This window comes from Salvelinus fontinalis, chromosome 13 (assembly GCF_029448725.1).
Source record: "Salvelinus fontinalis isolate EN_2023a chromosome 13, ASM2944872v1, whole genome shotgun sequence".
In the NCBI taxonomy this organism is placed as follows: Eukaryota; Metazoa; Chordata; class Actinopteri; order Salmoniformes; family Salmonidae; genus Salvelinus; species Salvelinus fontinalis.
This window is the reverse complement of record NC_074677.1, coordinates 32,893,529-32,920,165: the sequence shown is the minus strand read 5'-3', so window position 1 is coordinate 32,920,165 and position 26,637 is coordinate 32,893,529. Positions and strand designations below refer to the sequence as shown.

General features: G+C 43.9%; 1 protein-coding gene across 4 annotated transcripts in view; it reads right to left on the bottom strand.

Annotated features, from left to right (window-relative positions):
• The window catches only part of LOC129868443 (cell adhesion molecule DSCAM-like), a 142,823-nt gene that overhangs the window by 55,953 nt on the left and 60,233 nt on the right, over nt 1-26,637 (bottom strand). For 3 of the 4 annotated variants that reach the window (XM_055942426.1, XM_055942427.1, XM_055942428.1), the window contains exons 3-6: nt 20,693-20,839; nt 20,174-20,452; nt 19,736-20,011; nt 2,057-2,353 (exon numbers count right to left, since the gene is read on the bottom strand). In XM_055942426.1, coding sequence (XP_055798401.1) covers nt 2,057-2,353; nt 19,736-20,011; nt 20,174-20,452; nt 20,693-20,839 — 999 coding nt within the window. The remainder of the gene's footprint in view (nt 1-2,056; nt 2,354-19,735; nt 20,012-20,173; nt 20,453-20,692; nt 20,840-26,637) is intronic. The other variant, XM_055942429.1, reaches the window with a different exon arrangement.

The window sequence follows — 26,637 nt, the reverse complement described above, 5'->3', positions numbered from 1 at the left end:
CTATTGTTTTTCGGCTTGGTTTTCCCAGTTAATTTACCCAAGCACTGCTACTGCCCGGCAACTGAGTTAGGAAGTACACCTGCATCTTTGTAGTGATTGGGTGTATTGATACACCATCCAAAGAGTAATTCATAACTTCACCATCCTCTAAGGGATATTCAATGTCTGTTTTGTTTTTTTACCCATCTGCCAATAGGTGCCCTTCTTTGTGAAGCATTAGAAATCCTCCCTGGTCTTTGTGGTTAAATCTGCTCGACTGAGGGACCTTACAGATAATTGTATGTGTGGGGTACAGAGAGGAGGTCGTCATTCAAAAATCATGTTAAACACTATTATTGTACACAGAGTGAGTTCATGCAACTTGTTATGTGACTTGTTTAAATTATTACTCCTGATCTTGTTTAGGCCTGCCATAACTAAGGGGTTGAATACTTATTGACTCAAGACATTTCAGCTCTTCATTTTTGATTAATTTGTATACATTTTTTAAACATAATTCCACTTTGACATTAGGGGGTATTGTGTGTAGGCAAAAAACAACAACAATGTAATCCATTTTAAATTAAGGCTGTAACACAACAAAATGTAGAAAATGTCAAGGTGTGTGAATAGTGTGAAGGCACTGTCGAATAGAAGACAGTGTAACTATGTGGTGGTGTGCACCTCTAGTGCATTGCACAGGCATCCACGCTGCTACTCTCTTTAGCACGATTAAGGAGCCAACGATGCGAGAAACAGTCATTACACTATCTCCGCAATGGCACCTGTGGAGATTTCTCTGCTATGCTTGGCTGCATTCAGTGCTGTGCTCTGCGCTAGGCTAGCTAGCCTACTGACCTGGAGACTTTAACATCCCTTCACTAAGCCCAAGCTAAAGCTGCAACATGGTGATTTCCAGTAGGGTTGTCATGATACCAGTATCGAGTTACTAGGATACCTAATAATTATAAGAATTTGTTCTTAAAGTGACTTGCCTAGTTAAATAAAGTTAAAATAAAACAATTTAAAAACTGATTTTCCATGGCAAAAAGGAAAACACAAAGTAGACTAAACTCTTTGGTTCTTTAAAAAACCTACTCTATGTAAAATAGTGTGTGCTATAGCCTGGAAAAGAAATGTGATTCTAGTTGACAACATAAGGTTGCTTGATTCCAACATTAGGACTGTTTTCCTTCATGTTTTGTTTCCTTGCCACGATACCTCTGAGTATCGCGATACTGGTATCGTGACAACTCTACTTTCCATGGGGCAAACCATCAAAAGGAGTTATTCAATCCGTAACACAGGCCATAGGCCTATCCTTCTCTGTTTGGAATTAGCATTAAGTAGAGGATGGAGGGCCTGGAGTCTCTAGATAGACCCCCAGAAACCATGGTGACAGTCTGTTCTACAGTAGCTAGCTTTAAAGCTGCCTGGCACCTCGCTGCTGAGTGTAGATTGCTCCTCAGTCATATGCTAGTGCAAGTGTAAATCAACTTAATAGTGTCCCAATATCAAGCCATCAGCGGGTGTTAGATAGGGCATTAGAGAAGTTACCGCTGACAGCAGAGAGTGATGATCGCAGCACTATACGAGCCCCTAGGATAATTTGCCATGTTTTGAATAGGAAATGAAAGCAAAAGGGGAAAAAATGGGGACAGACAGACAGAGAAATTAGTTGACACAAAGAGACCCACATCGACACAGACAGGATGAGAGATGGGGAAAACAGACCAGATAGAACACACAGACACACACATCAACACACACCCAGACAAAGACAAACAAGTACACAAACACAGACACAGGTACACCTCTTTGTGATGACATACGTAAACAAAACAAGAAGGAAAGAAACAAACAAATGGTGCACAACTAACACAGCACACACAGAAAACACACACACAACCAACATAGAGACCCTGGAAAGAGCTCAGAAGAGGTTATTCTGGTACACTCAAAGGAGCTTAGCAAAAAAAAACATGCATCAGGAAAAACAACAAAAACAACAACAACAAATTAATTCATGAACATGTGTAAAATGTAATTGTTTTGGAGGAGCTGATCTGACAAGCACCTCTTACGTTTATTCGCGCCTGGTAGGAAACCGCCCCGGCCGAATTGTTGCAGATGCACCGGTAGACACCCCCGTCCGGCCCCGTGGTCTGGCTGATGTTCAGGTGGCTGACCACATGGCCCTCCTGGCTGGTGTAGTGGCCAATGCGGTGGCGGGAGTCCCTGATCACCGGCTCGTCATCCAGCGTCCATGTCACCCTGGGCTCCGGAGTGCCTTTCACCGTGCAGAATAGTGACACAAACTCGTTGGTTCCAAACACTTTCTCACTGAAGGAGGAGATGATCTTGGGGGTGCCATCTGGAGAAAAGTGGAGAGGGAGACAAGATGGGAGGTGGGTTAGCGCTAAAGGTGTTTCTTCTAGTATATGGGAGGTGGATTAGAGCTCAAGGTATTATAGTAGATGGAGATGGGTTAGCGCTAAAGGTGTTTCTTCTAGGACATGGGAGGTGGATTAGAGCTCAAGGTATTATAGTAGATGGAGATGGGTTAGCGCTAAAGGTGTTTCTTCTAGTATATGGGAGGTGGATTAGAGCTCAAGGTGTTATATCAGATGGAAGTGGGTTAGAGCTCAAGGTGTTATAGTAGATGGAGGTGGGTTAGAGCTCAAGGTGTTATATCAGATGGAAGTGGGTTAGAGCTCAAGGTGTTATAGTAGATGGAGGTGGGTTAGAGCTCAAGGTGTTATAGCAGATGGAGGTGGGTTAGAGCTCAAGGTGTTATAGCAGATGGAGGTGGGTTAGAGCTCAAGGTGTTATAGTAGATGGAGGTGGGTTAGAGCTCAAGGTGTTATAGTAGATGTAGGTGGGTTAGAGCTCAAGGTGTTATAGTAGATGGAGGTGGGTTAGAGCTAAAGATGTTTCTTCTAGTAGATGGGAGGTGGGTTAGAGCAAAAGGTGTTATAGCAGATGGAGGTGGGTTAGAGCTCAAGGTGTTATAGCAGATGGAGGTGGGTTAGAGCTCAAGGTGTTATAGTAGATGGAGGTGGGTTAGAGCTCAAGGTATTATAGTAGATGGAGGTGGGTTAGAGCTCAAGGTATTATAGCATTTGGAGGTGGGTTAGAGCTAAAGGTGTTTATTCTAGTAGATGGGAGGTGGGTTAGAGCTAAAGGTGTTTCTTCCAGTAGATGGGAGGTGGATTAAAGCTAAAGGTGTTTCTTCTAGTAGATGGGAGGTGGGTTAGAGCTAAAGGTGTTTCTTCTAGTAGATGGGAGGTGGGTTAGAGCTAAAGGTGTTTCTTCCAGTAGATGGGAGGTGGATTAGAGCTAAAGGTGTTTCTTCTAGTAGATGGGAGGAGGGTTTACAGCTAAAGGTGTTTCTTCTAGTAGATGGGAGGTGGGCTAGAGCTAAAGGTGTTTCTTCTAGTAGATGGGAGGTGGGTTAGAGCAAAAGGTGTATCTTCTAGTAGATGGGAGGTGGATTAGAGCTAAAGGCGTAATAGCAGATGGGAGGTGGATTAGAGCTAAAGGTGTTTCTTCTAGTAGATGTGAGGTGGGTTAGAGCTAAAGGTGTAATAGCAGATGGGAGGTGGATTAGAGTAAAGGTGTATCTTCTAGTAGATGTGAGGTGGGTTTAGAGCTAAAGGTGTTCTAGTGAATGGGAGGTGGGTTAGAGCTAAACGTGTTTCTTCTAGCAGATGGGAGGTGGGTTAGAGCTAAAGGTGTATCTTCTAGTAGATGGGAGGTGGATTAGAGCTAAAGGCGTAATAGCAGATGGGAGGTGGATTAGAGCTAAATGTGTTTCTTCTAGTAGATGTGAGGTGGGTTAGAGCTAAAGGTGTAATAGCAGATGGGAGGTGGATTAGAGTAAAGGTGTATCTTCTAGTAGATGTGAGGTGGGTTAGAGCTAAAGGTGTATCTTCTAGTAGGTGGGAGGTGGGTTAGAGCTAAAGGGGTTTCTTCTAGCAGATGGGAGGTGGGTTAGAGCTAAAGGTGTATCTTCAAGTAGATGGGAGGTGGGTTAGAGCTAAAGGTGTATCTTCTAGTAGATGGGAGGTGGGTTAGAGCTAAAGGGGTTTCTTCTAGTAGATGGGAGGTGGGTTAGAGCTAAAGATGTTCAAGTAGATGGGAGTTGGGTTAGAGCTAAAGGTGTTTCTTCCGGTAGATGGGAGGTGGATTAGAGCTAAAGGCGTTTCTTCTAGTAGATGGGAGGTGGGTTAGAGCTAAAGATGTTCTAGTAGATGGGAGGTGGGTTAGAGCTAAAGGTGTATGTTCTAGTAGATGGGAGATGGGTTAGAGCTAAAGCTGTATCTCCTTCAGATGGGAGGTGGTTAGAGCTAAAGGTGTATGTTCTAGTAGATGGGAGATGGGTTAGAGCTAAAGCTGTATCTCCTTCAGATGGGAGGTGGTTAGAGCTAAAGATGTTTCTTCTAGTAGATGGGAGGTGGGTTAGAGCAAAAGGTGTTATAGCAGATGGAGGTGGGTTAGAGCTCAAGGTGTTATAGCAGATGGAGGTGGGTTAGAGCTCAAGGTGTTATAGTAGATGGAGGTGGGTTAGAGCTCAAGGTATTATAGTAGATGGAGGTGGGTTAGAGCTCAAGGTATTATAGCATTTGGAGGTGGGTTAGAGCTAAAGGTGTTTCTTCTAGTAGATGGGAGGTGGGTTAGAGCTAAAGGTGTTTCTTCCAGTAGATGGGAGGTGGATTAAAGCTAAAGGTGTTTCTTCTAGTAGATGGGAGGTGGGTTAGAGCTAAAGGTGTTTCTTCTAGTAGATGGGAGGTGGGTTAGAGCTAAAGGTGTTTCTTCCAGTAGATGGGAGGTGGATTAGAGCTAAAGGTGTTTCTTCTAGTAGATGGGAGGAGGGTTTACAGCTAAAGGTGTTTCTTCTAGTAGATGGGAGGTGGGCTAGAGCTAAAGGTGTTTCTTCTAGTAGATGGGAGGTGGGTTAGAGCAAAAGGTGTATCTTCTAGTAGATGGGAGGTGGATTAGAGCTAAAGGCGTAATAGCAGATGGGAGGTGGATTAGAGCTAAAGTTGTTTCTTCTAGTAGATGGGAGGTGGGTTAGAGCTAAAGGTGTATCTTCTAGTAGATGTGAGGTGGGTTAGAGCTAAAGGTGTATCTTCTAGTAGGTGGGAGGTGGGTTAGAGCTAAAGGGGTTTCTTCTAGCAGATTGGAGGTGGGTTAGAGCTAAAGGTGTATCTTCAAGTAGATGGGAGGTGGGTTAGAGCTAAAGGTGTATCTTCTAGTAGATGGGAGGTGGGTTAGAGCTAAAGGGGTTTCTTCTAGTAGATGGGAGGTGGGTTAGAGCTAAAGATGTTCAAGTAGATGGGAGTTGGGTTAGAGCTAAAGGTGTTTCTTCCGGTAGATGGGAGGTGGATTAGAGCTAAAGGCGTTTCTTCTAGTAGATGGGAGGTGGGTTAGAGCTAAAGATGTTCTAGTAGATGGGAGGTGGGTTAGAGCTAAAGGTGTATGTTCTAGTAGATGGGAGATGGGTTAGAGCTAAAGCTGTATCTCCTTCAGATGGGAGGTGGTTAGAGCTAAAGGTGTATGTTCTAGTAGATGGGAGATGGGTTAGAGCTAAAGCTGTATCTCCTTCAGATGGGAGGTGGTTAGAGCTAAAGATGTTTCTTCTAGTAGATGGGAGGTGGGTTAGAGCAAAAGGTGTTATAGCAGATGGAGGTGGGTTAGAGCTCAAGGTGTTATAGCAGATGGAGGTGGGTTAGAGCTCAAGGTGTTATAGTAGATGGAGGTGGGTTAGAGCTCAAGGTATTATAGTAGATGGAGGTGGGTTAGAGCTCAAGGTATTATAGCATTTGGAGGTGGGTTAGAGCTAAAGGTGTTTCTTCTAGTAGATGGGAGGTGGGTTAGAGCTAAAGGTGTTTCTTCCAGTAGATGGGAGGTGGATTAAAGCTAAAGGTGTTTCTTCTAGTAGATGGGAGGTGGGTTAGAGCTAAAGGTGTTTCTTCTAGTAGATGGGAGGTGGGTTAGAGCTAAAGGTGTTTCTTCCAGTAGATGGGAGGTGGATTAGAGCTAAAGGTGTTTCTTCTAGTAGATGGGAGGAGGGTTTACAGCTAAAGGTGTTTCTTCTAGTAGATGGGAGGTGGGTTAGAGCAAAAGGTGTATCTTCTAGTAGATGGGAGGTGGATTAGAGCTAAAGGCGTAATAGCAGATGGGAGGTGGATTAGAGCTAAAGGTGTTTCTTCTAGTAGATGTGAGGTGGGTTAGAGCTAAAGGTGTAATAGCAGATGGGAGGTGGATTAGAGTAAAGGTGTATCTTCTAGTAGATGTGAGGTGGGTTTAGAGCTAAAGGTGTTCTAGTGAATGGGAGGTGGGTTAGAGCTAAACGTGTTTCTTCTAGCAGATGGGAGGTGGGTTAGAGCTAAAGGTGTATCTTCTAGTAGATGGGAGGTGGATTAGAGCTAAAGGCGTAATAGCAGATGGGAGGTGGATTAGAGCTAAATGTGTTTCTTCTAGTAGATGTGAGGTGGGTTAGAGCTAAAGGTGTAATAGCAGATGGGAGGTGGATTAGAGTAAAGGTGTATCTTCTAGTAGATGTGAGATGGGTTAGAGCTAAAGGTGTATCTTCTAGTAGGTGGGAGGTGGGTTAGAGCTAAAGGGGTTTCTTCTAGCAGATGGGAGGTGGGTTAGAGCTAAAGGTGTATCTTCAAGTAGATGGGAGGTGGGTTAGAGCTAAAGGTGTATCTTCTAGTAGATGGGAGGTGGGTTAGAGCTAAAGGGGTTTCTTCTAGTAGATGGGAGGTGGGTTAGAGCTAAAGATGTTCAAGTAGATGGGAGTTGGGTTAGAGCTAAAGGTGTTTCTTCCGGTAGATGGGAGGTGGATTAGAGCTAAAGGCGTTTCTTCTAGTAGATGGGAGGTGGGTTAGAGCTAAAGATGTTCTAGTAGATGGGAGGTGGGTTAGAGCTAAAGGTGTATGTTCTAGTAGATGGGAGATGGGTTAGAGCTAAAGCTGTATCTCCTTCAGATGGGAGGTGGTTAGAGCTAAAGGTGTTTCTTCTTGTAGATGGGAGGTGGGTTAGAGCTAAAGCTGTATCTCCTTTAGATGGGAGGTGGTTAGAGCTAAAGATGTTTCTTCTAGCAGATGGGAGGTGGGTTAGAGCTAAAGGTGTTTCTTCTAGTAGATGGGAGGTGGGCTAGAGCTAAAGGTGTTTCTTCTAGTAGATGGGAGGTGGGCTAGAGCTAAAGGTGTTTCTTCTAGTAGATGGGAGGTGGGTTAGAGCTAAAGGTGTTTCTTCTAGCAGATGGGAGGTGGGTTAGAGCTAAAGGTGTTTCTTCTAGTAGATGGGAGGTGGGCTAGAGCTAAAGGTGTTTCTTCTAGTAGATGGGAGGTGGGCTAGAGCTAAAGGTGTTTCTTCTAGTAGATGGGAGGTGGGTTAGAGCTAAAGGTGTTTCTTCTAGCTGATGGGAGGTGGGTTAGAGCTAAAGGTGTTTCTTCTAGTAGATGGGAGGTGGGCTAGAGCTAAAGATGTTTCTTCTAGTAGATGGGAGGTGGGTTAGAGCTAAAGGTGTTTCTTCTAGTAGATGGGAGGTGGGCTAGAGCTAAAGATGTTTCTTCTAGCAGATGGGAGGTGGGTTAGAGCTAAAGGTGTTTCGTCTAGTAAATGGAGGTGGGTTAGAGCTAAATGTGTTCCAGTAGATGGGAGGTGGGTTTACAGCTAAAGATGTTTCTTCTAGTAGATGGGAGGTGGGTTAGAGCTAAAGATGTTCTAGCAGATGGGAGGTGGGTTAGAGCTAAAGGTGTATCTTCAAGTAGATGGGAGGTGGGTTAGAGCTAAAGGTGTATCTTCTAGTAGATGAGAGGTGAGTTATAACTAAAGGGGTTTCTTCTAGTAGATGGGAGGTGGGTCAGAGCTAAAGCTGTATCTCCTTTAGATGGGAGGTGGTTAGAGCTAAAGGTGTTTCTTCTAGTAGATGGCAGGTGGGTTAGAGCTAAAGGTGTTTATTCTAGTAGATGGGAGGTGGATTAAAGCTAAAGGTGTATCTTCTAGTAGATGGGAGGTGGATTAGAGCTAAAGGTGTAATAGCAGATGGGAGGTGGATTAGAGCTAAAGGTGTATCTTCTAGTATATGGGAGGTGGATTAGAGCTAAAGGTGTAATAGCAGATGGGAGGTGGATTAGAGCTAAATGTGTAATAGCAGATGGGAGGTGGATTAGAACTAAAGGTGTTTCTTCTGGTAGATGGGGGGTGGATTAGAGCTAAAGGGGTTTCTTCTAGTAAATGGGAGGTGGGTTAGAGCTAAAGATGTTCTAGTAGATGGGAGTTGGGTTAGAGCTAAAGGTGTATGTTCTAGTAGATGGGAGGTGGGTTAGAGCTAAAGCTGTATCTCCTTCAGATGGGAGGTGGTTAGAGGTAAAGGTGTTTCTTCTTGTAGATGGGAGGTGCGCTAGAGCTAAAGATGTTTCTTCTAGCAGATGTGAGGTGGGTTAGAGCTAAAGGTGTATCTTCTAGTAGATGGGAGGTGGGTTAGAGCTAAAGGGGTTTCTTCTAGCAGATGGGAGGTGGGTTAGAGCTAAAGATGTTCAAGTAGATGGGAGTTGGGTTAGAGCTAAAGGTGTTTCTTCCGGTAGATGGGAGGTGGATTAGAGCTAAAGGCGTTTCTTCTAGTAGATGGGAGGTGGGTTAGAGCTAAAGATGTTCTAGTAGATGGGAGTTGGGTTAGAGCTAAAGGTGTATGTTCTAGTAGATGGGAGATGGGTTAGAGCTAAAGCTGTATCTCCTTCAGATGGGAGGTGGTTAGAGCTAAAAGGTGTTTCTTCTAGTAGATGGGAGGTGGGCTAGAGCTAAAGATGTTTCTTCTAGCAGATGGGAGGTGGGTTAGAACTAAAGGTGTTTCGTCTAGTAAATGGAGGTGGGTTAGAGCTAAATGTGTTCTAGTAGATGGGAGGTGGGTTTACAGCTAAAGGTGTTTCTTCTAGTAGATGGGAGGTGGGTTAGAGCTAAAGATGTTCTAGCAGATGGGAGGTGGGTTAGAGCTAAAGGTGTATCTTCAAGTAGATGGGAGGTGGGTTAGAGCTAAAGGTGTATCTTCTAGTAGATGAGAGGAGTTAGAACTTAAGGGGTTTCTTCTAGTAGATGAGAGTTGGGTTTGAGCTAAAGATGTTCTAGTAGATGGGAGGTGGGTCAGAGCTAAAGCTGTATCTCCTTTAGATGGGAGGTGGTTAGAGCTAAAGGTGTTTCTTCTAGTAGATGGGAGGTGGATTAGAGCTAAATGTGTAATAGCAGATGGGAGGTGGATTAGAGCTAAATGTGTTTCTTCTAGTAGATGTGAGGTGGGTTAGAGCTAAAGGTGTAATAGCAGATGGGAGGTGGATTAGAGTAAAGGTGTATCTTCTAGTAGATGTGAGGTGGGTTAGAGCTAAAGGTGTTCTAGTAAATGGGAGGTGGGTTAGAGCTAAAGGGGTTTCTTCTAGTAGATGGGAGGTGGATTAGAACTAAAGGTGTTTCTTCTGGTAGATGGGGGGTGGATTAGAGCTAAAGGGGTTTCTTCTAGTAAATGGGAGGTGGGTTAGAGCTAAAGATGTTCTAGTAGATGGGAATTGGGTTAGAGATAAAGGTGTATGTTCTAGTAGATGGGAGGTGGGTTAGAGCTAAAGCTGTATCTCCTTCAGATGGGAGGTGGTTAGAGCTAAAGGTGTTTCTTCTTGTAAGTGGAGGTGCGCTAGAGCTAAAGATGTTTCTTCTAGCAGATGTGAGGTGGGTTAGAGCTAAAGGTGTGTCTTCTATTAGATGGGAGGTGGGTTAGAGCTAAAGGGTTTTCTTCTAGCAGATGGGAGATGGGTTAGAGCTAAAGGTGTATCTTCAAGTAGATGGGAGGTGGGTTAGAGCTAAAGGTGTATCTTATAGTAGATGGGAGGTGGGTTAGAGCTAAAGGGGTTTCTTCTAGTAGATGGGAGGTGGGTTAGAGCTAAAGATGTTCAAGTAGATGGGAGTTGGGTTAGAGCTAAAGGTGTTTCTTCCGGTAGATGGGAGGTGGATTAGAGCTAAAGGCGTTTCTTCTAGTAGATGGGAGGTGGGTTAGAGCTAAAGATGTTCTAGTAGATGGGAGTTGGGTTAGAGCTAAAGGTGTATGTTCTAGTAGATGGGAGATGGGTTAGAGCTAAAGCTGTATCTCCTTCAGATGGGAGGTGGTTAGAGCTAAAGGTGTTTCTTCTTGTAGATGGGAGGTGGGTTAGAGCTAAAGCTGTATCTCCTTTAGATGGGAGGTGGTTAGAGCTAAAGGTGTTTCTTCTTGTAGATGGGAGGTGGGTTAGAGCTAAAGGGGTTTCTTCTAGTAGATGGGAGGTGGGTTAGAGCTAAAGATGTTCAAGTAGATGGGAGTTGGGTTAGAGCTAAAGGTGTTTCTTCCGGTAGATGGGAGGTGGATTAGAGCTAAAGGCGTTTCTTCTAGTAGATGGGAGGTGGGTTAGAGCTAAAGATGTTCTAGTAGATGGGAGTTGGGTTAGAGCTAAAGGTGTATGTTCTAGTAGATGGGAGATGGGTTAGAGCTAAAGCTGTATCTCCTTCAGATGGGAGGTGGTTAGAGCTAAAGATGTTTCTTCTAGCAGATGGGAGGTGGGTTAGAGCTAAAGGTGTTTCTTCTAGTAGATGGGAGGTGGGCTAGAGCTAAAGGTGTTTCTTCTAGTAGATGGAAGGTGGGCTAGAGCTAAAGGTGTTTCTTCTAGTAGATGGGAGGTGGGTTAGAGCTAAAGGTGTTTCTTCTAGCTGATGGGAGGTGGGTTAGAGCTAAAGGTGTTTCTTCTAGTAGATGGGAGGTGGGCTAGAGCTAAAGATGTTTCTGTAGTAGATGGGAGGTGGGTTAGAGCTAAAGGTGTTTCTTCTAGTAGATGGGAGGTGGGCTAGAGCTAAAGATGTTTCTTCTAGCAGATGGGAGGTGGGGTAGAGCTAAAGGTGTTTCGTCTAGTAAATGGAGGTGGGTTAGAGCTAAATGTGTTCTAGTACATGGGAGGTGGGTTTACAGCTAAAGGTGTTTCTTCTAGTAGATGGGAGGTGGGTTAGAGCTAAAGATGTTCTAGCAGATGGGAGGTGGGTTAGAGCTAAACGTGTATCTTCAAGTAGATGGGAGGTGGGTTAGAGCTAAAGGTGTATCTTCTAGTAGATGAGAGGTGAGTTAGAACTAAAGGGGTTTCTTCTAGTAGACGAGAGTTGGGTTAGAGCTAAAGATGTTCTAGTAGATGGGAGGTGGGTCAGAGCTAAAGCTGTATCTCCTTTAGATGGGAGGTGGGTTAGAGCTAAAGGTGTTTCTTCTAGTAGATGGGAGGTGGGTTAGAGCTAAAGGTGTTTATTCTAGTAGATGGGAGGTGGATTAAAGCTAAAGGTGTATCTTCTAGTAGATGGGAGGTGGATTAGAGCTAAAGGTGTAATAGCAGATGGGAGGTGGATTAGAGCTAAAGGTGTATCTTCTAGTAGATGGGAGGTGGATTAGAGCTAAAGGTGTAATAGCAGATGGGAGGTGGATTAGAGCTAAATGTGTAATAGCAGATGGGAGGTGGATTAGAGCTAAATGTGTTTCTTCTAGTAGATGTGAGGTGGGTTAGAGCTAAAGGTGTAATAGCAGATGGGAGGTGGATTAGAGTAAACGTGTATCTTCTAGTAGATGTGAGGTGGGTTAGAGCTAAAGGTGTTCTAGTAAATGGGAGGTGGGTTAGAGCTAAAGGTGTATCTTCAAGTAGATGGGAGGTGGGTTAGAGCTAAAGGTGTATCTTCTAGTAGATGGGAGGTGGGTTAGAGCTAAAGGGGTTTCTTCTAGTAGATGGGAGGTGGATTAGAACTAAAGGTGTTTCTTCTGGTATATGGGGGATGGATTAGAGCTAAAGGGGTTTCTTCTAGTAAATGGGAGGTGGGTTAGAGCTAAAGATGTTCCAGTAGATGGGAGTTGGGTTAGAGCTAAAGGTGTATGTTCTAGTAGATGGGAGGTGGGTTAGAGCTAAAGCTGTATCTCCTTCAGATGGGAGGTGGTTAGAGCTAAAGGTGTTTCTTCTTGTAGATGGGAGGTGCGCTAGAGCTAAAGATGTTTCTTCTAGCAGATGGGAGGTGGGTTAGAGCTAAAGGTGTTTCTTCTAGTAGATTGGAGGTGGGCTAGAGCTAAAGATGTTTCTTCTAGTAGATGGGAGGTGGGTTAGAGCTAAAGGTGTTTCTTCTAGTAGATGGGAGGTGGGCTAGAGCTAAAGGTGTTTCTTCTAGCTGATGGGAGGTGGGTTAGAGCTAAATGTGTTTCTTCTAGTAGATGGGAGGTGGGCTAGAGCTAAAGGTGTTTCTTCTAGCTGATGGGAGGTGGGTTAGAGCTAAAGGTGTTTCTTCTAGCAGATTGGAGGTGGGTTAGAGCTAAAGGTGTTTATTCTAGTAGATGGGAGGTGGGTTAGAGCTAAAGATGTTCTAGTAGATGGGAGGTGGGTTTACACCTAAAGGTGTTTCTTCTAGTAGATGGGAGGTGGGTTAGAGCTAAAGGTGTTCTAGTAAATGGGAGGTGGTTAGAGCTAAAGGTGTATCTTCAAGTAGATGGGAGGTGGGTTAGAGCTAAAGGTGTATCTTCAAGTAGATGGGAGGTGAGTTAGAACTAAATGTGTATCTTCTAGTAGATGGGAGGTGGGTCAGAGCTAAGATGTTCTAGTAAATGGGAGGTGGTTAGAGCTAAAGGTGTTCTAGTAAATGGGAGGTGGTTAGAGCTAAAGGTGTATCTTCAAGTAGATGGGAGGTGGGTTAGAGCTAAAGGTATTTATTCTAGTAGATGGGAGGAGGGTTTACAGCTAAAGGTGTTTCTTCTGGTAGATGGGAGGTGGATTAGAGCTAAATGTGTTTCTTCTAGCAGATGGGAGGTGGGTTAGAGCTAAAGGGGGTTCTTCTAGTAGATGGGAGGTGGATTAGAACTCAAGGTGTTCTAGTACGTGAGAAGTGGGTTACAGCTAAAGGTGTTTCTTCTGGTAGATGGGAGGTGGATTAGAGTCACAAGACTCAGGCCTCCTAATTGTCCCTAGAATTTCTAAGCATACAGCTGGAGGCAGGGCTTTCTCCTATAGAGCTCCATTTTTATGGAATGGTCTGCCTACCCATGTGAGAGACGCAGACTCTGTCTCAACCTTGAAGTCTTTACTGAAGACTCATCTTTTCAGTGGGTCATATGATTGAGTGTAATCTGGCCCAGGAGTGTGAAGGTGAACGGAAAGGCTCTGGAGCAAGGAACCGCCCTTGCTGTCTCTGCCTGGCCGGTTCCCCTCTCTCCACTGGGATTCTCTGCCTCTAACCCTATTACAGGGGCTGAGTCACTGGCTTACTGGTGCTCTTTCATGCCGTCCCTAGGAGGGGTGCGTCACTTGAGTGGGTTGAGTCAATGACGTGATCTTCCGGTCTGGGTTGGCGCCCCCCACTTGGGTTGTGCCGTGGCGGAGATCTTTGTGGGCTATACTCGGCCTTGTCTCAGGATGGTAAGTTGGTGGTTGAAGATATCACTCTAGTGGTGTGGGGGCTGTGCTTTGGCAAAGTGGGTGGGGTTATATTCTTCCTGTTTGGCCCTGTCCGGGGGTATTATCGGATGGGGCCACCGTGGCTCCTGACAACTCCTGTCTTAGCCTCCAGTATTTATGTTGCAGTAGTTTATGTGTCGGGGGGCTAGGGTCAGTTTGTTATATCTGGAGTACTTCTCCTGTCTTATCCGGTTCCCTGTGTGAATTTAAGTATGCTCTCTAATTCTTTCTTTCTCTCTTTCTTTCTCTCTTTTGGAGGACCTGAGCCCGAGGACCATGCCTCAGGACTACCTGGCATGATGACTCCTTGCTGTCCCCAGTCCACCTGGCCTTGCTGCTGCTCCAGTTTCAACTGTTCTGCCTGCGGCTATGGAACCCTGACCTGTTCACCGGACGTGCTACCTGTCCCAGACCTGCTGTTTTCAACTCTCTAGAGATGAAAAGCCAACTGACATTTACTCCTGAGGTGCTGACTTGCTGCACCCTCGACAACTACTGTGATTATTATTATTTGATCATGCTGGTCATTTATGAACATTTGAACATCTTGGCCATGTTCTGTTATAATCTCCACCCGGCACAGCCAGAAGAGGACTGGCCACCTCTCATAGCCTGGTAACCTGTCTAGGTTTCCTCCTAGGTTTTGGCCTTTCTAGCGAGTTTTTCCTAGCCACCGTGCTTCTACACCTGCATTGCTTGCTGTTTGGGGTTTTAGGCTGGGATTCTGTACAGCACTTTGAGATATCAGCTGATGTAAGAAGGGCAAAATAAATAAATTTGATTTGATTTTGATTTGATTAGCGCTAAGCGTGTTTCTTATGGTAGATGGGAGGTGGGTTAGAGCTAAACGTGTTTCTTATGGTAGATGGGAGGTGGATTAGAGCTAAAAAGGTTTCTTCTAGTGGATGGGAGGTGGGTTAGAGCTAAAGATGTTCTAGTTGATGGGAGTTGGGTTAGAGCTAAAGGTGTATGTTCTAGTAGATGGGAGGTGGGTTAGAGCTAAAGGTGTATGTTCTAGTAGATGGCAGGTGGGTTAGAGCTAAATGTGTTTCTTCTAGTAGATGGGAGGTGGGTTAGAGCTAAAGGTAAATCTTATAGTAGATGAGAGGTGAGTTAGAGCTAAAAGTGCAATAGTAGCTGGGAGTTGGGTTAGAGCTAAAGGTGTATGTTCTAATAGATGGGAGGTGGATTAGAGCTCAAGGTGTTTCTTCCAGTAGATGGGAGGTGGGTTAGAGCTAAAGGTGTTTCTTCTGGTAGATGGGAGGTGGGCTAGAGCTTAAGGTGAATGTTCTAGTAGATGGGAGGTGGGTTAGAGCTAAAGGTGTATCTTGTAGTAGATGGGAGTTGGATTAGAGCTAAAGGTGTTTATTCTAGTAGATGGGAGGTGGATTAGAGCTAAAAGTGTATCTTCTAGTAGATGGCAGGTGGGTTTGAGCTAAATGTGTTTCTTCTAGTAGATGGGAGGTTGGTTAGAGCTAAAGGTGTTTCTTCTATTTACAGATCTAAGGTCAGATATTCTCCCCCTAAAGGTTCAAATTGGATTTGAAGGTGAGGATTAGGTTTGGGTTAGCTGATCGTAGATATGTGTCTACAGACAATTTCTACCTGGAGTGTATACAAAGAAGCAGTGCATTAGCTGACAATAAGTAAACATCACTGTTTAGCAGGTACAGTCAATCAGGGAGAAATAAAATAGCTGACTTTAACTCACATGCAATGAGGGACCCAAACGAAAAAAGCTGTATTTATTTTAAATATATTTAAAATATATGTTCATTAAAATGTTCAAATAATGTGTTTAATACATTTTAAATACATTCCAACATATATTCTGGAAAGTATTTAGAATGTATATATAAATGTATACAACATTTATATCCCAATATTTGTTAAACGCATCGCAAAATTGATTTCATGTATTTCAAAATCCATTCTGAAATACACGAAGCAATGTATTATAGAATATATTTTTACATGTATTTATTGATATATTTGTTAAATGTATTTGAAATTGTCTTATGAAATATATTAAATTTCATTGTAGTTGTAAGAAATATATGTCACATTAAAATGTATGGCAAATATGTATATAAAAAATGGCCTAATCATAATGAATGGTGACTGTTTTAACAATGGAGCTCTTTAGTATCACATGCATTTAAACTGAGTGTACAAAACTTTAGGAACACCTGGTCTTTCTATGACATAGACTGACCAGGTGGATCCAGGTGAAAACTACGAATGATGCCTTATTGATGTCACTTGTTAAATCCACTTCAATCAGTGTAAATGAAGGGGAGGAGACAGGTTAAAGAAGGATTTTTAAGCCTTGAGACAATTGAGACATGGATTGTGTATGTGTGCCATTCAGAGGCTGAATGGACAAGAGAAAACATGTAAGTATGGTACAGTATGGTAGTATTTGCCTGGTGCACCAGTTTGAGTGTGTCAAGAATTTGTAAGCCGCTCTGGATAAGAGCGTCTGCTAAATGACTTAAATGTAAATGTAAATGTAAGAACTGCAACGCTGCTGGGTTTTTCACACGCAACAGTTTCCTGTGTGTATCAAGAACGGTCTACCACATAAAGGACATCCAGCCAACTTGACAGTACTGTTGGAAGCATTGGAGTCAACATGGGCCAGCATCCCTTTGGAACGCTTTCGACACCTCGTAGAGTCCATGCACCAAGAAATTGAGGCTGTTCTGAGGGCAAAAGGGGGTGCAACTCAATATTAGGAAGGTATCCCTAATGTTTTGTACACTTTGTGTACGTCAGTCTCATTAAGACTACAGAACTGGTAGTGTACAAGCTAAACTTTTAATAACAAGGTACAAGATAAGACATGAACTGACATGACACTTTCTCAGATGGGTGGCCTAACGAAAACTCACTCAAGGCCACGCCTCCAACAAGCCACATCTCCAGATCCACAGGTGGCCGCAGCTACAATACATTTGGTCCAAATGTATTTTATTGTACTTAACACGTGCCAAAAGCATATCTAAAGCACTCAAATGCATTTAAATGCATTTACAGTGCATTCAGAAAGTATTCAGACCCCTTCACTTTTCCCACATTTTGTTACGTTACAGCCTTATTCTAAAATGACTTAAATTGTTTCTTTTCCTCAATCTACACACTAAATCCCATAATGACAAAGCAAAATCAGGTTTTTAGATTTTTTTCTCTCACATTTATTAAATATAAAAAACTGAAATGTCACATTTACATAAGTATTCAGACCCTTTACTCAGTACTTTGTTGAAACACCTTTGGCAGCGATTACAGCCTCAAGTCTTGGGTATGAAGCTTGGCACACCTGTATTTGGGGAGTTTCTCCCATCCTCTGCAGATCCTCTCAAGCTCTGTCAGGTTGGAATGGAGTGTCGCTGCACAGCTATTTGCAGGTCTCTCCAGAGATGTTAGATCGGGTTCAAGTCCGGGATCTGGCTGGGCCACTGAAAGACATTCGGTCCCGAAGCCACTCCTGCGTTGTCTTGGCTGTGTGCTTAGGGTCGTTTTCCTGTTGGAAGGTGAACTAGTCCAAGGTCCTGAGCGTTCTGGAGCAGGTTTTCATCAAGTATCTCTGTACTTTGCTTTGTTCATCTTTCCCTCAATCCCAACTAGTCTCCCAGTCCTGCTGCTAAAAAACATCCCCACAGCCTGATGCTGCCACCATCATACTTCACCGTAGGGATGGTGCCTGGTTTCCTCCAGACGTGACACTTGCTATTCAGGCCAAAGAGTTCAATCTTGGTTTCATCAGACCAGAGAATCTTGTTTCTCATGGTCTGAAAGTCCTTTAGGTGCCTTTTGACAAACTCCAAGCGGGCTGTCAAGTACTTTTTTACTGAGGAGTGGCTTCCGTCTGGCCACTCTACCATAAAAGCCTGATTGGTGGAGTGCTGCAGAGATGATTGTCCTTCTGGAAAGTTCTCTGGAGCTTGGTCAGAGTAACCATCGGATTCTTGGTCACCTCCCTGACCAAGGCCCTTCTCCCCTGATTGCTCAGTTTGGCTGGCCAGCCAGCTCTAGGAAGAGTCTTGGTGGTTCCTAACCTCTTCCATTTAAGTATGATGGAGGCCACTGTGTTCTTGGGGACCTTCAATGCTGCAGAAATGTTTTGCTACCCTTCTCCAGATCTGTGCCTCGACACAATCCTGTCTCGGTGCGCTACGGACAATTCCTTCGACCTCATGGCTTGGTTTTTGCTCTGACATGCACTGTCAACTGTGGGACCTTATATAGACAGGTGTGTGCCTTTCCAAATCATGTCCAACCAATTGAATTTACCACAGGTGGACTCCAATCAAGTTGTAGAAACATCTCAAGGATGATCAATGGGAACAGTATACAGTAGCATAGGGTCTGAATACTTACGTAAATAAGGTATTTCTTTTTTTCTTTTTAATTTAATCAATTTTAATCAATTTTAGAATAAGGCTGTAACGTAAAAAAATATGTAAAAAGTCAAGGGGTCTGAATACTTTCCGTATGCACTGTATATTGGATCTTTGTCCAGCTACAATGAAAAGTTTGGATGAGCCGTAAAACCCTCCATCGTCTTCGTTGTTTTAATATTATATGGCCACAGGGAGAAATGATGGTGCCTGTAAGTGTGACATAGCCTATTTCAATCAAGTTTATGTTTTGTTAATAAGTTATTATTATTTGTTCCTGTGACGCCTGCTCCCGCTCTCCCTCTCCCTGCCCAGCATTACGCACTCCTGTCACCATCATTATGCACACCTGCTTCCCTCGTCACACGCATCAGCAATTCATTGGACTCACCTGGACTCAATCACCTGTGTTATTACCTCCCCTATATCTGTCTGTTCCCCAGCTCTGTTCCCTGCTTCTGCATTAATTGTCATATGTCGTTGTGTTACCCGGTTCTGACGCTGTTCCTGTCCTGTTACATGTCTGTGCAAAATTAAATGTTCACTCTCTGTACCCGCTTCTCTACTCCAGCGTCAGTTCTTACAGTTCCCTCTTTAGGCCTTATCAATAATGAATTTAATCTTGCTTATTGAAAATGTTTGGCATGCCCATGCTGAGCCATAATGTAATTTACAGTAGGCCTAGCCCCTATATCAGTGTGAATGCTATTGAAGCCATGCAATTACTTAGAACAATGTGGACTGCAAATGGGTTCAAGTGAACGTATTTAGCAAAGATTCTTCATTTTGTTATTTAGTGTCTGTAAGCCATTTCTATTCACTCTGGGCTCCTGAGTGGCGCAACGGTCTAAGGCACTGCATTTCAGTGCTAGAGGCGTCACTACAGACACCCTGATTCAAATCCAGGCTGTGTCACAACCTTGATTAGGCCATGATTAGGAGTCCCATAGGACGGTGAAACAATTGGCCCAGCGTCGTCCTGGTTTGGCCGGTGTAGGCAGCCATTGTAAATAAAAATGTGTCCTTACCTAGTTAAAAATGAAAATAACAGACTAAGTGTGCCGATAATTGGGATAGTGAAAATAGCAAAAAAAAACTTTACACTCCCCTGAACCTATTGTGCTTCTGCCTGTGCTTAGATTTACCATTGCGTTAGGTTTGTTAAAATAGAGCCCTAGGTGTCATAGCCATGCATTTCTGGAATTGTCAGGTATTACATGCACTTGAGCAAAAATGCAAATGTACATGTATTTGAAATATATTTTACGTGAAGTTAAAATATTGAAATGTCTGTATGGGGATCATGATGAGCACATAGTGTCCATTCAAGCTAATACTGTATATTTCCATATACTGTATGGATTTCACACGTGGAATTTGAAATTGTTCCTCCTCCTCATCACCATTATAGATTATCAATACCGTCTTTATACTGGTCCATGGCAATGGGAGACAGTTTCCCCAGCAACGGAGCTCAGGCGATGTGAGGCACGTTCTGATAATCTAATAACAGGGGCTGTGGCAGGGCTTTACTGCAGCCCTCATTAGCACACGCACGCACGCACGCACGCACACACACACACACACACACACACACACACACACACACACACACACACACACACACACACACACACACACACACACACACACACACACACACACACACACACACACACACACATATGGACACACTATGCATGGTCACACAACGCTCACGCGCACATATACACTAAAAACACCCAAATACCCAAACACAAAAACCCACATTCAGAGATGTTCCCTACTGTTATTCACAGTAACATCACTCATATGTAATCAAATAACTCCCTGACCACACAGACATCCACTGATTGTACTGACCTTCCAGGATGACCTGGACAAAGTCCTGGGCGGACATCTTGCCGTTCCTGGCGAAGCACTGGTAGGCTCCTCCATCACTCTTAGCCATCCCAGCCATGACCAGGTTCTCCCGGTTGTTTCCAGTCATGCGGACACTGTTTCCAGGGTAGATGATCTCTCCATTCCGGTACCAGGACAGCTCGTACTCCTCCGAGCCACTCACGCTGCACGACAGAGACACCTGGCTACCCACGCTGCCTTTCACCTTCCTCGGGCTGACCACCGCCTTCAGCGGTTCTGGAAGAACATATGTCAATGTGACATACTCTATGTCAGCTAAATACATATCAACTCTGAAATGGATTTTAAACTCCAAAGACAAACATAATCTTAGATACACATTAACAACAAACATACTGTACATTTAGCACAACATGCTGCACACAATCTATTACTGACCTTTGACCTGCAGCCTCCCCACCACCTCTGCATTGCCATAGCTGTTCCACACCTCACACACGTAGCTCCCCGTGTCACTGGGCTGGGCCCTCTCGATCAGCAGGCCCGTCACACTCTGCCTGAAGCGGCTGTCCGGCTCCAGCGGTCGGTTGTCCTTCAGCCAGCGGTATTTGGGGGCCGGGTGACCAGATGCCTTGCATGGCAGCTCCACCCGGTGTGATGTCATCACCTCGCGACGCTCAAAGCCATCCAGGATGGCCGGTGCCGAGTTAGTGGGGTCTGAGGGAGGAGCAATGGCCAAAGGTGAGATAGATTCAATATGTAATGCATACTGTAGCATGGTCAAAGGTATGCATTGTTAGCCATACTCTGTTAACTAGCTTGGAGCAGGTTCAGATTGAAGGAGCGAAGGGAAACAATAGTCAAACCTAGCAATATTCAGAGTGTATTCCATGCAAACATTGGCACCCAGACTTGCACAACAGAAAGGCATCCAAGCTGTAATGTCCCTCTGCTTACCTGACAAAAAGAGACGTGCACTGTTGCTCTGCCTGGTCTCTCCCGTGTAGCGGTGACGTGTCATACACCTGTAGTTATACAATCCATCCTCATTCTGCACGTCCAGGATGTACAGGGCTCCTGTGGAGGTGATGAGGAACCGCGGCGCTGCAAGACAAAACATACATCACATCGTTAGACATACTGTACATACAGAAACATGCTGTACAACCATCTGTAGCTTTGCTTTTGAATTGAAATTCACACCAGAATGGAATCAAATCAAATTGTATTTGTCACATGCGCCCAATACAACAGGCGTAGTAGACCTTACAGTGAAAAGCTTACTTACAAGCCCTTAACCAACAATGCAGTTTTAAGAAAATAACCAAAAAAATAAAATAAAGTAACAAATAATTAAAGAGCAGCAGTAAAATAACAATAGCGAGGCTATATACAGGGGGTACCGGTACAGAGTCAATGTGCGGGGGCACCGGTTAGTCGAGGTAATTGAGGTAATATATACATGTGGGTAGAGTTATTAAAGTGACTTAGGCATAGATAACAACAGACAGTAGCAGCAGCGTAAAAGAGGGGGGCAATGCAAGTAGTCTGGGTAGCCATTTGAATAGATGTTTAGTAGTCTTATGGCTAGTAGAAGCTGTTTAGAAGCCTCTTGGACCTAGACTTGGTACAGCTTGCCGTGCGGTAGCAGAGAGAACAATCTTTGACTAGGGTGGCTGGAGTCTGACAACACCACCCTGTGTAGACATTATAAAAACACTCAGAGCCCTACTAACAGTTGATATAGAATATCAAAGTGGCTTTGTAAATATTTGCCTGGCCATGAGACTACAAACACTGAACACCAGTTCCAACCCATTTAGATGAACACAGCTGAGAGGAAATATGACAGGGCTGTGTGTTGTGTTATGGCAGTCTAACACAGCTGAGAGGAAATATGACAGGGCTGTGTGTTGTGTTGTGGCAGTCTAACACAGCTGAGAGGAAATATGACAGGGCTGTGTGTTGTGTTGTGGCAGTCTAACACAGCTCTTTATCATGTAGCGCTCTCTCTCGCTCTTTCTCAGACTAAAGCAGAGGAACCCAGGGATAGAGATCGCACAGAGCTTTGATATTGCATTGTGGCATGGCGCAGCTCAGGTCGGTTGTGCTAATATCATGCTAATTCGTGGGAAAGCTGGGAATGGGGGGAGGTCGTCAACGTGTAGGAGGGCTAATGCCTGATGCCTGCCGGAGCTGTCATAGCAGGCTGGGAGGATATTCCTCAGTCACAGATGATAGAGGATAATGTTTCGGATGGTGTTGGGGATGGCATGTGTACAGTACCTCCCATTTCCTTCCCATCTAGCCTATGCCAGTCAGTATTGAAGCTATGAGAATCAGTTCAGTGACCGACACCTTATAGAATTTGTCTCAAAAACACAAAACCCATTACAGCACTGCTTCAATCTACACTATTTTCAACATATTTTGCCCAAATGTTCTTTTTGATATAGAAAGGGAAACATTTGTATTGCGACATACTGTATTGTTTTTCCACTGGGCATGCCACGTCATTTCAATGTGGAAAATTGGGTAATATTTTGTTGAGACATTGACCAATGAGATTACAACTAGGAATTGATTCACGATAAGCATCGGTCCCCGGTTCAAATGTTTAAGATACGAAACCGATCCAAATGTAGCATGCATCGATCAGAAAATCGATTCAAACATTACCAATCACTGGTTCACTAAAATATTTTGCTCATATTACTATCTTTCTATCTTCCAAAAATACCTTTAATCTTTTGTGACAAATGCATCCTCTCCTTCAGTGTCGAACTAAGCTGCACATGATGTCGACAGTCGTTAATCTACAAATAATTTTGCATGCTGAACAACCCCAGGCAATATCAGCAGCCTAACTGCACACTGTGTGCAGCTTCACACGATGACCAATGAGAGGTAAACCTATTCCTGATGTGGCGCATGTTTGTGTCACCTTCAACATTCAAATATTTATTAAATGGGTTGCATATTATTAGGCTTTATTAGTTGAGTGACAACCAATATAATTAATTTTTATCAAATAAAAAATGTGTTTTACAGTAGCCTAAACTACTGCTGGAGACAACTCTCATGTGGCTATAAGTAGGCTACATGCTGATCGGGGCTTGCATTACATTTTATTTGGATTGTTCAGGTTCACCATCAGCAAAATGGTCAGAACCTTGTCAAGGGATGGACTCTACAAGGTGTCAAAAGCATTCTACGGGGATGCTGGCCCATGTTGACTCCAATGCTTCCCACAGTGGTATCAAATTGGCTGGATGTCCATTGGGTGGTGGACCATTCTTGATGCACAAGGGAAATGGTTGAGCGTGAAAAACCCAGCAGCACTGCAGTTCTTGACCCACTCAAACCTGGCACCTACTACCATACCATTCTAAGGCACTTAAATGTTTTGTCTTGCCCATTCACCCTCTGAATGGCACACATGCACAATCCATGCCTCAAGGTTTAAAAATCCTACTTTAACCTGTCTCCTCCTCTTAATCTACACGGGTGACACCAATAAGGGATCATAGCTTTCACCTGGTCAGTCTATGTCATGAAAAAGCAGGTGTTCTTAATGTTTACACACACAAACACAACATCAAACTGAATCGCATCGATCCATTCCTCTAATCAAACCGAATCCCACCGAATCGTTTACAACTAAAACGTTTTGTTCCTGTATCGTATTGGTGCATACTATAAATATGCATCGAATCATCTTGAACGGGCAAAAATGCACATTCCTTACTACAATCTATATTCACCCACTCAAAAATCAGCCAAAAGTCTTTCAACCATCTAAAAGCACAACAAAATTCCAATGGAAAAACAATTTCTGATTATTGTTTTAGTTGTCAACCAAATGTCTATAACTGCGCTTTCAACTATTTAAAAGCACAGCAAAGTTCAGGAATACAATGTCAATTTTTTAAAATGTATACACCAAATGAATGTGTTATCAATGTGCTTCATCTAATAGCGGAACCAAATCACGTGGTTTGCCATTGAGATTACATTAAAAGTTACTCATTTTAAGGTTGAATGTTGTAAGATAGCCTAAAGTTAAGGCTATTTACTGTATTACAAGTACTATTATATAAGTAATACAACAAGTAATACAATAAGTAAGACAACTCAACCAAATATCACCATTGAAAGGAGATGTATCTACTGCTTGGATAGTTACATCTGAGCCACTGGCTTAATCATATTCTTTAACTTAAAATGATGGTTGAGTTGGAGACATGAATCTATCATATCATTTGTTAACTTGTCGACAAGTTAATATGCTTTTTATTGTATTTGAAAAGTGATATTGAATTGTGTTTGGTTGCCTAAGCAAACAAATATAAACATTTCAGGGAGATTTAAATCTGTTTGGATAATTCCACCTGCGCCACTGGATTTCCGACTGACATGATGATAATTTTGTAATCGATTAAATATTTGATCTCCATACAGTTTTCTGTTTCCAAAACTAGAATCTGTAACAAACATAATGTACTGCATTTTGTAGACTTTACCCTTTGCTAAAGTTTACCAAAAATCTTGTTGTTTAGGAGTGTAAAGGTTGAATTGAGTTATTGCACACGCGCACTTCACAGTTTAACGCTTCTCGTGGGCTGAAGGAAGAGTGGACCAAGGTGCAGCGTTTAAAGTGTTCATAATTTAATCCAAAAAACCAAATCGAACGAAAACAACAAACAGGAGAACGAAAGCGAAACAGTTCTGTCTGGTGCAGACACAAAAACAGAAAACTACCCACAAAACACAGGTGGGAAAAGGCTACCTAAGTATGGTTCTCAATCAGAGACAACGATAGACAGCTGCCTCTGATTGAGAACCACACCTGGCCAAACACACAGAAATAGAAAACATATAACACAAAACATAGAATGCCCACCCCAACTCACGCCCTGACCAAACCAAAATAGAGACATAAAAAGGATCTCTAAGGTCAGGGCGTGACAGTACCCCAAAGGTGTGGACTCCGGCCGCAAAACCTAAACCTATAGAGGAGGGTCTGGGTGGGCATCTATCCGCGGTGGCGGCTCTGGTGCTGGACGTGGACCCCGCTCCACCTTAGGCTTGGCCCACTTAGGTGGCGCCTCTGGAGCGGGGACCCTCGCCGCCGACACCGGACTGGGAACCCTCGCAGCGGGCCCCGGACAGGATGGAGACTCTGGCGGCTCCGGACAGGAGGGAGACTCTGGCGGCTCTGGACAGGAGGGAGACTCTGTCGGCTCCGGACAGGAGGGAGACTCTGGCGGCTCCGGACAGGAGGTCGTCTCTCTGGAGGCTTGGGGCTGGAGGCCGTCTCTCTGGAGGCTCCGGGCTGGAGGCCGTCTCTCTGGAGGCTCCGGGCTGGAAAGGCGCACAGGAGGCCTGGTGCGTGGGGCTGGCACAGTCTTCACCAGGCGGCTAGCACGCACCTCAGGACGAGTATGGAGAGCTGTCTTAGGTGACATCAACTCGAGGACACGCTCCCTAGGGCGAATGTCGTGCCTCATGCACCAACACAGCAGCTCTCTCATAGCTCTCTCCTCCAATCTCCCCATCAACTCCCTCACTGTCTCTGCTTCGCTCCCCTCGCTCACTTCCAATTTCACCCCGACTGGCTCTGGTTCCATCCTCGGCTCCGCCGACTGTCCTGTGTGCCCCCCCCAAAAAAATTTATTGGGGATGCCTCTCCTGGCCACGCTGCTTGGTCCTTTGGTGGTGGGTAGTTCTGTAACGCTTCTCGTGGGCTGAAGGAAGAGTGGACCAAGGTGCAGCGTTTAAAGTGTTTATGATTTTATCTAAAAAAACTAATCGAACAAAAACAACAAACAGGAGAACGAAAGTGAAACAGTTCTGTCTGGTGCAGACACAAAAACAGAAAACAACTACCCACAAAACACAGGTGGGAAAAGGCTACCTAAGTATGGTTCTCAATCAGAGACAACGATAGACAGCTGCCTCTGATTGAGAACCACACCCGGCCAAACACACAGAAATAGAAAACATAGAACACAAAACATAGAATGCCCACCCCAACTCACGCCCTGACCAAACCAAAATAGAGACATAAAAAGGATCTCTGAGGTCAGGGCGTGACACACAGAGTAGGCGTTACCTAATGGAAATATGCAAATACATCCTAGAACATGCCAATAGGATCTCACTAGCTCATGCTTGGCTCTGCCCACTATGATTAATTTGCTCCCACTGGAAATGACAGGCTTTGGTCTATCTTGGGTTAGCTATAAAAATCTTTGGCTACAAATAGTAATTTTAGTCACAAATCTCCTACACCAAATAGCCTGAAGCCACAGGGCTCTTCTCGCAGACTCCATTGACCTACACGGGAGCATTGTGAAGCGTAGGTCGGGATTCTTGACCTGTTAACATGTACATAGAACAACACAGCAGCTTTTCAGCATGTTTTCTTATTTCTGTATGACTAAAAATTTACTATGAAGTTGTCTCTTTTACAATGCGGGTCAATTGAAAATTATGTTTGTTTTCCCCAATTTGTGGCTGTGGTCGAGGGGAATTCCTTTTAATGGCGTGGATTGCAGTTGAGATTACATTAAAAGTACAGTTGAAATCGGAAGTTTACATACACTTGGCTTGGAGTCATTAAAACTTGTTTTTCAACCACTCCACAAATTTATTGTTAGCAAACTATAGTTTTTGCAAGTCTGTTAGGACATCTACTTTGTGCATGACACAAGTAATTTTTCCAATAATTGTTTACAGACAGATTATTTCACTTATAATTCACTGTATCACAATTCCAGTGGGTCAAAAGTTTACATACACTAAGTTGACTGTGCCTTTAAACAGCTTGGAAAATTCCAGAAAATTATGTCATGGCTTTAGAAGCTTCTGATAGGCTAATTGACATCATTTGAGTCAAT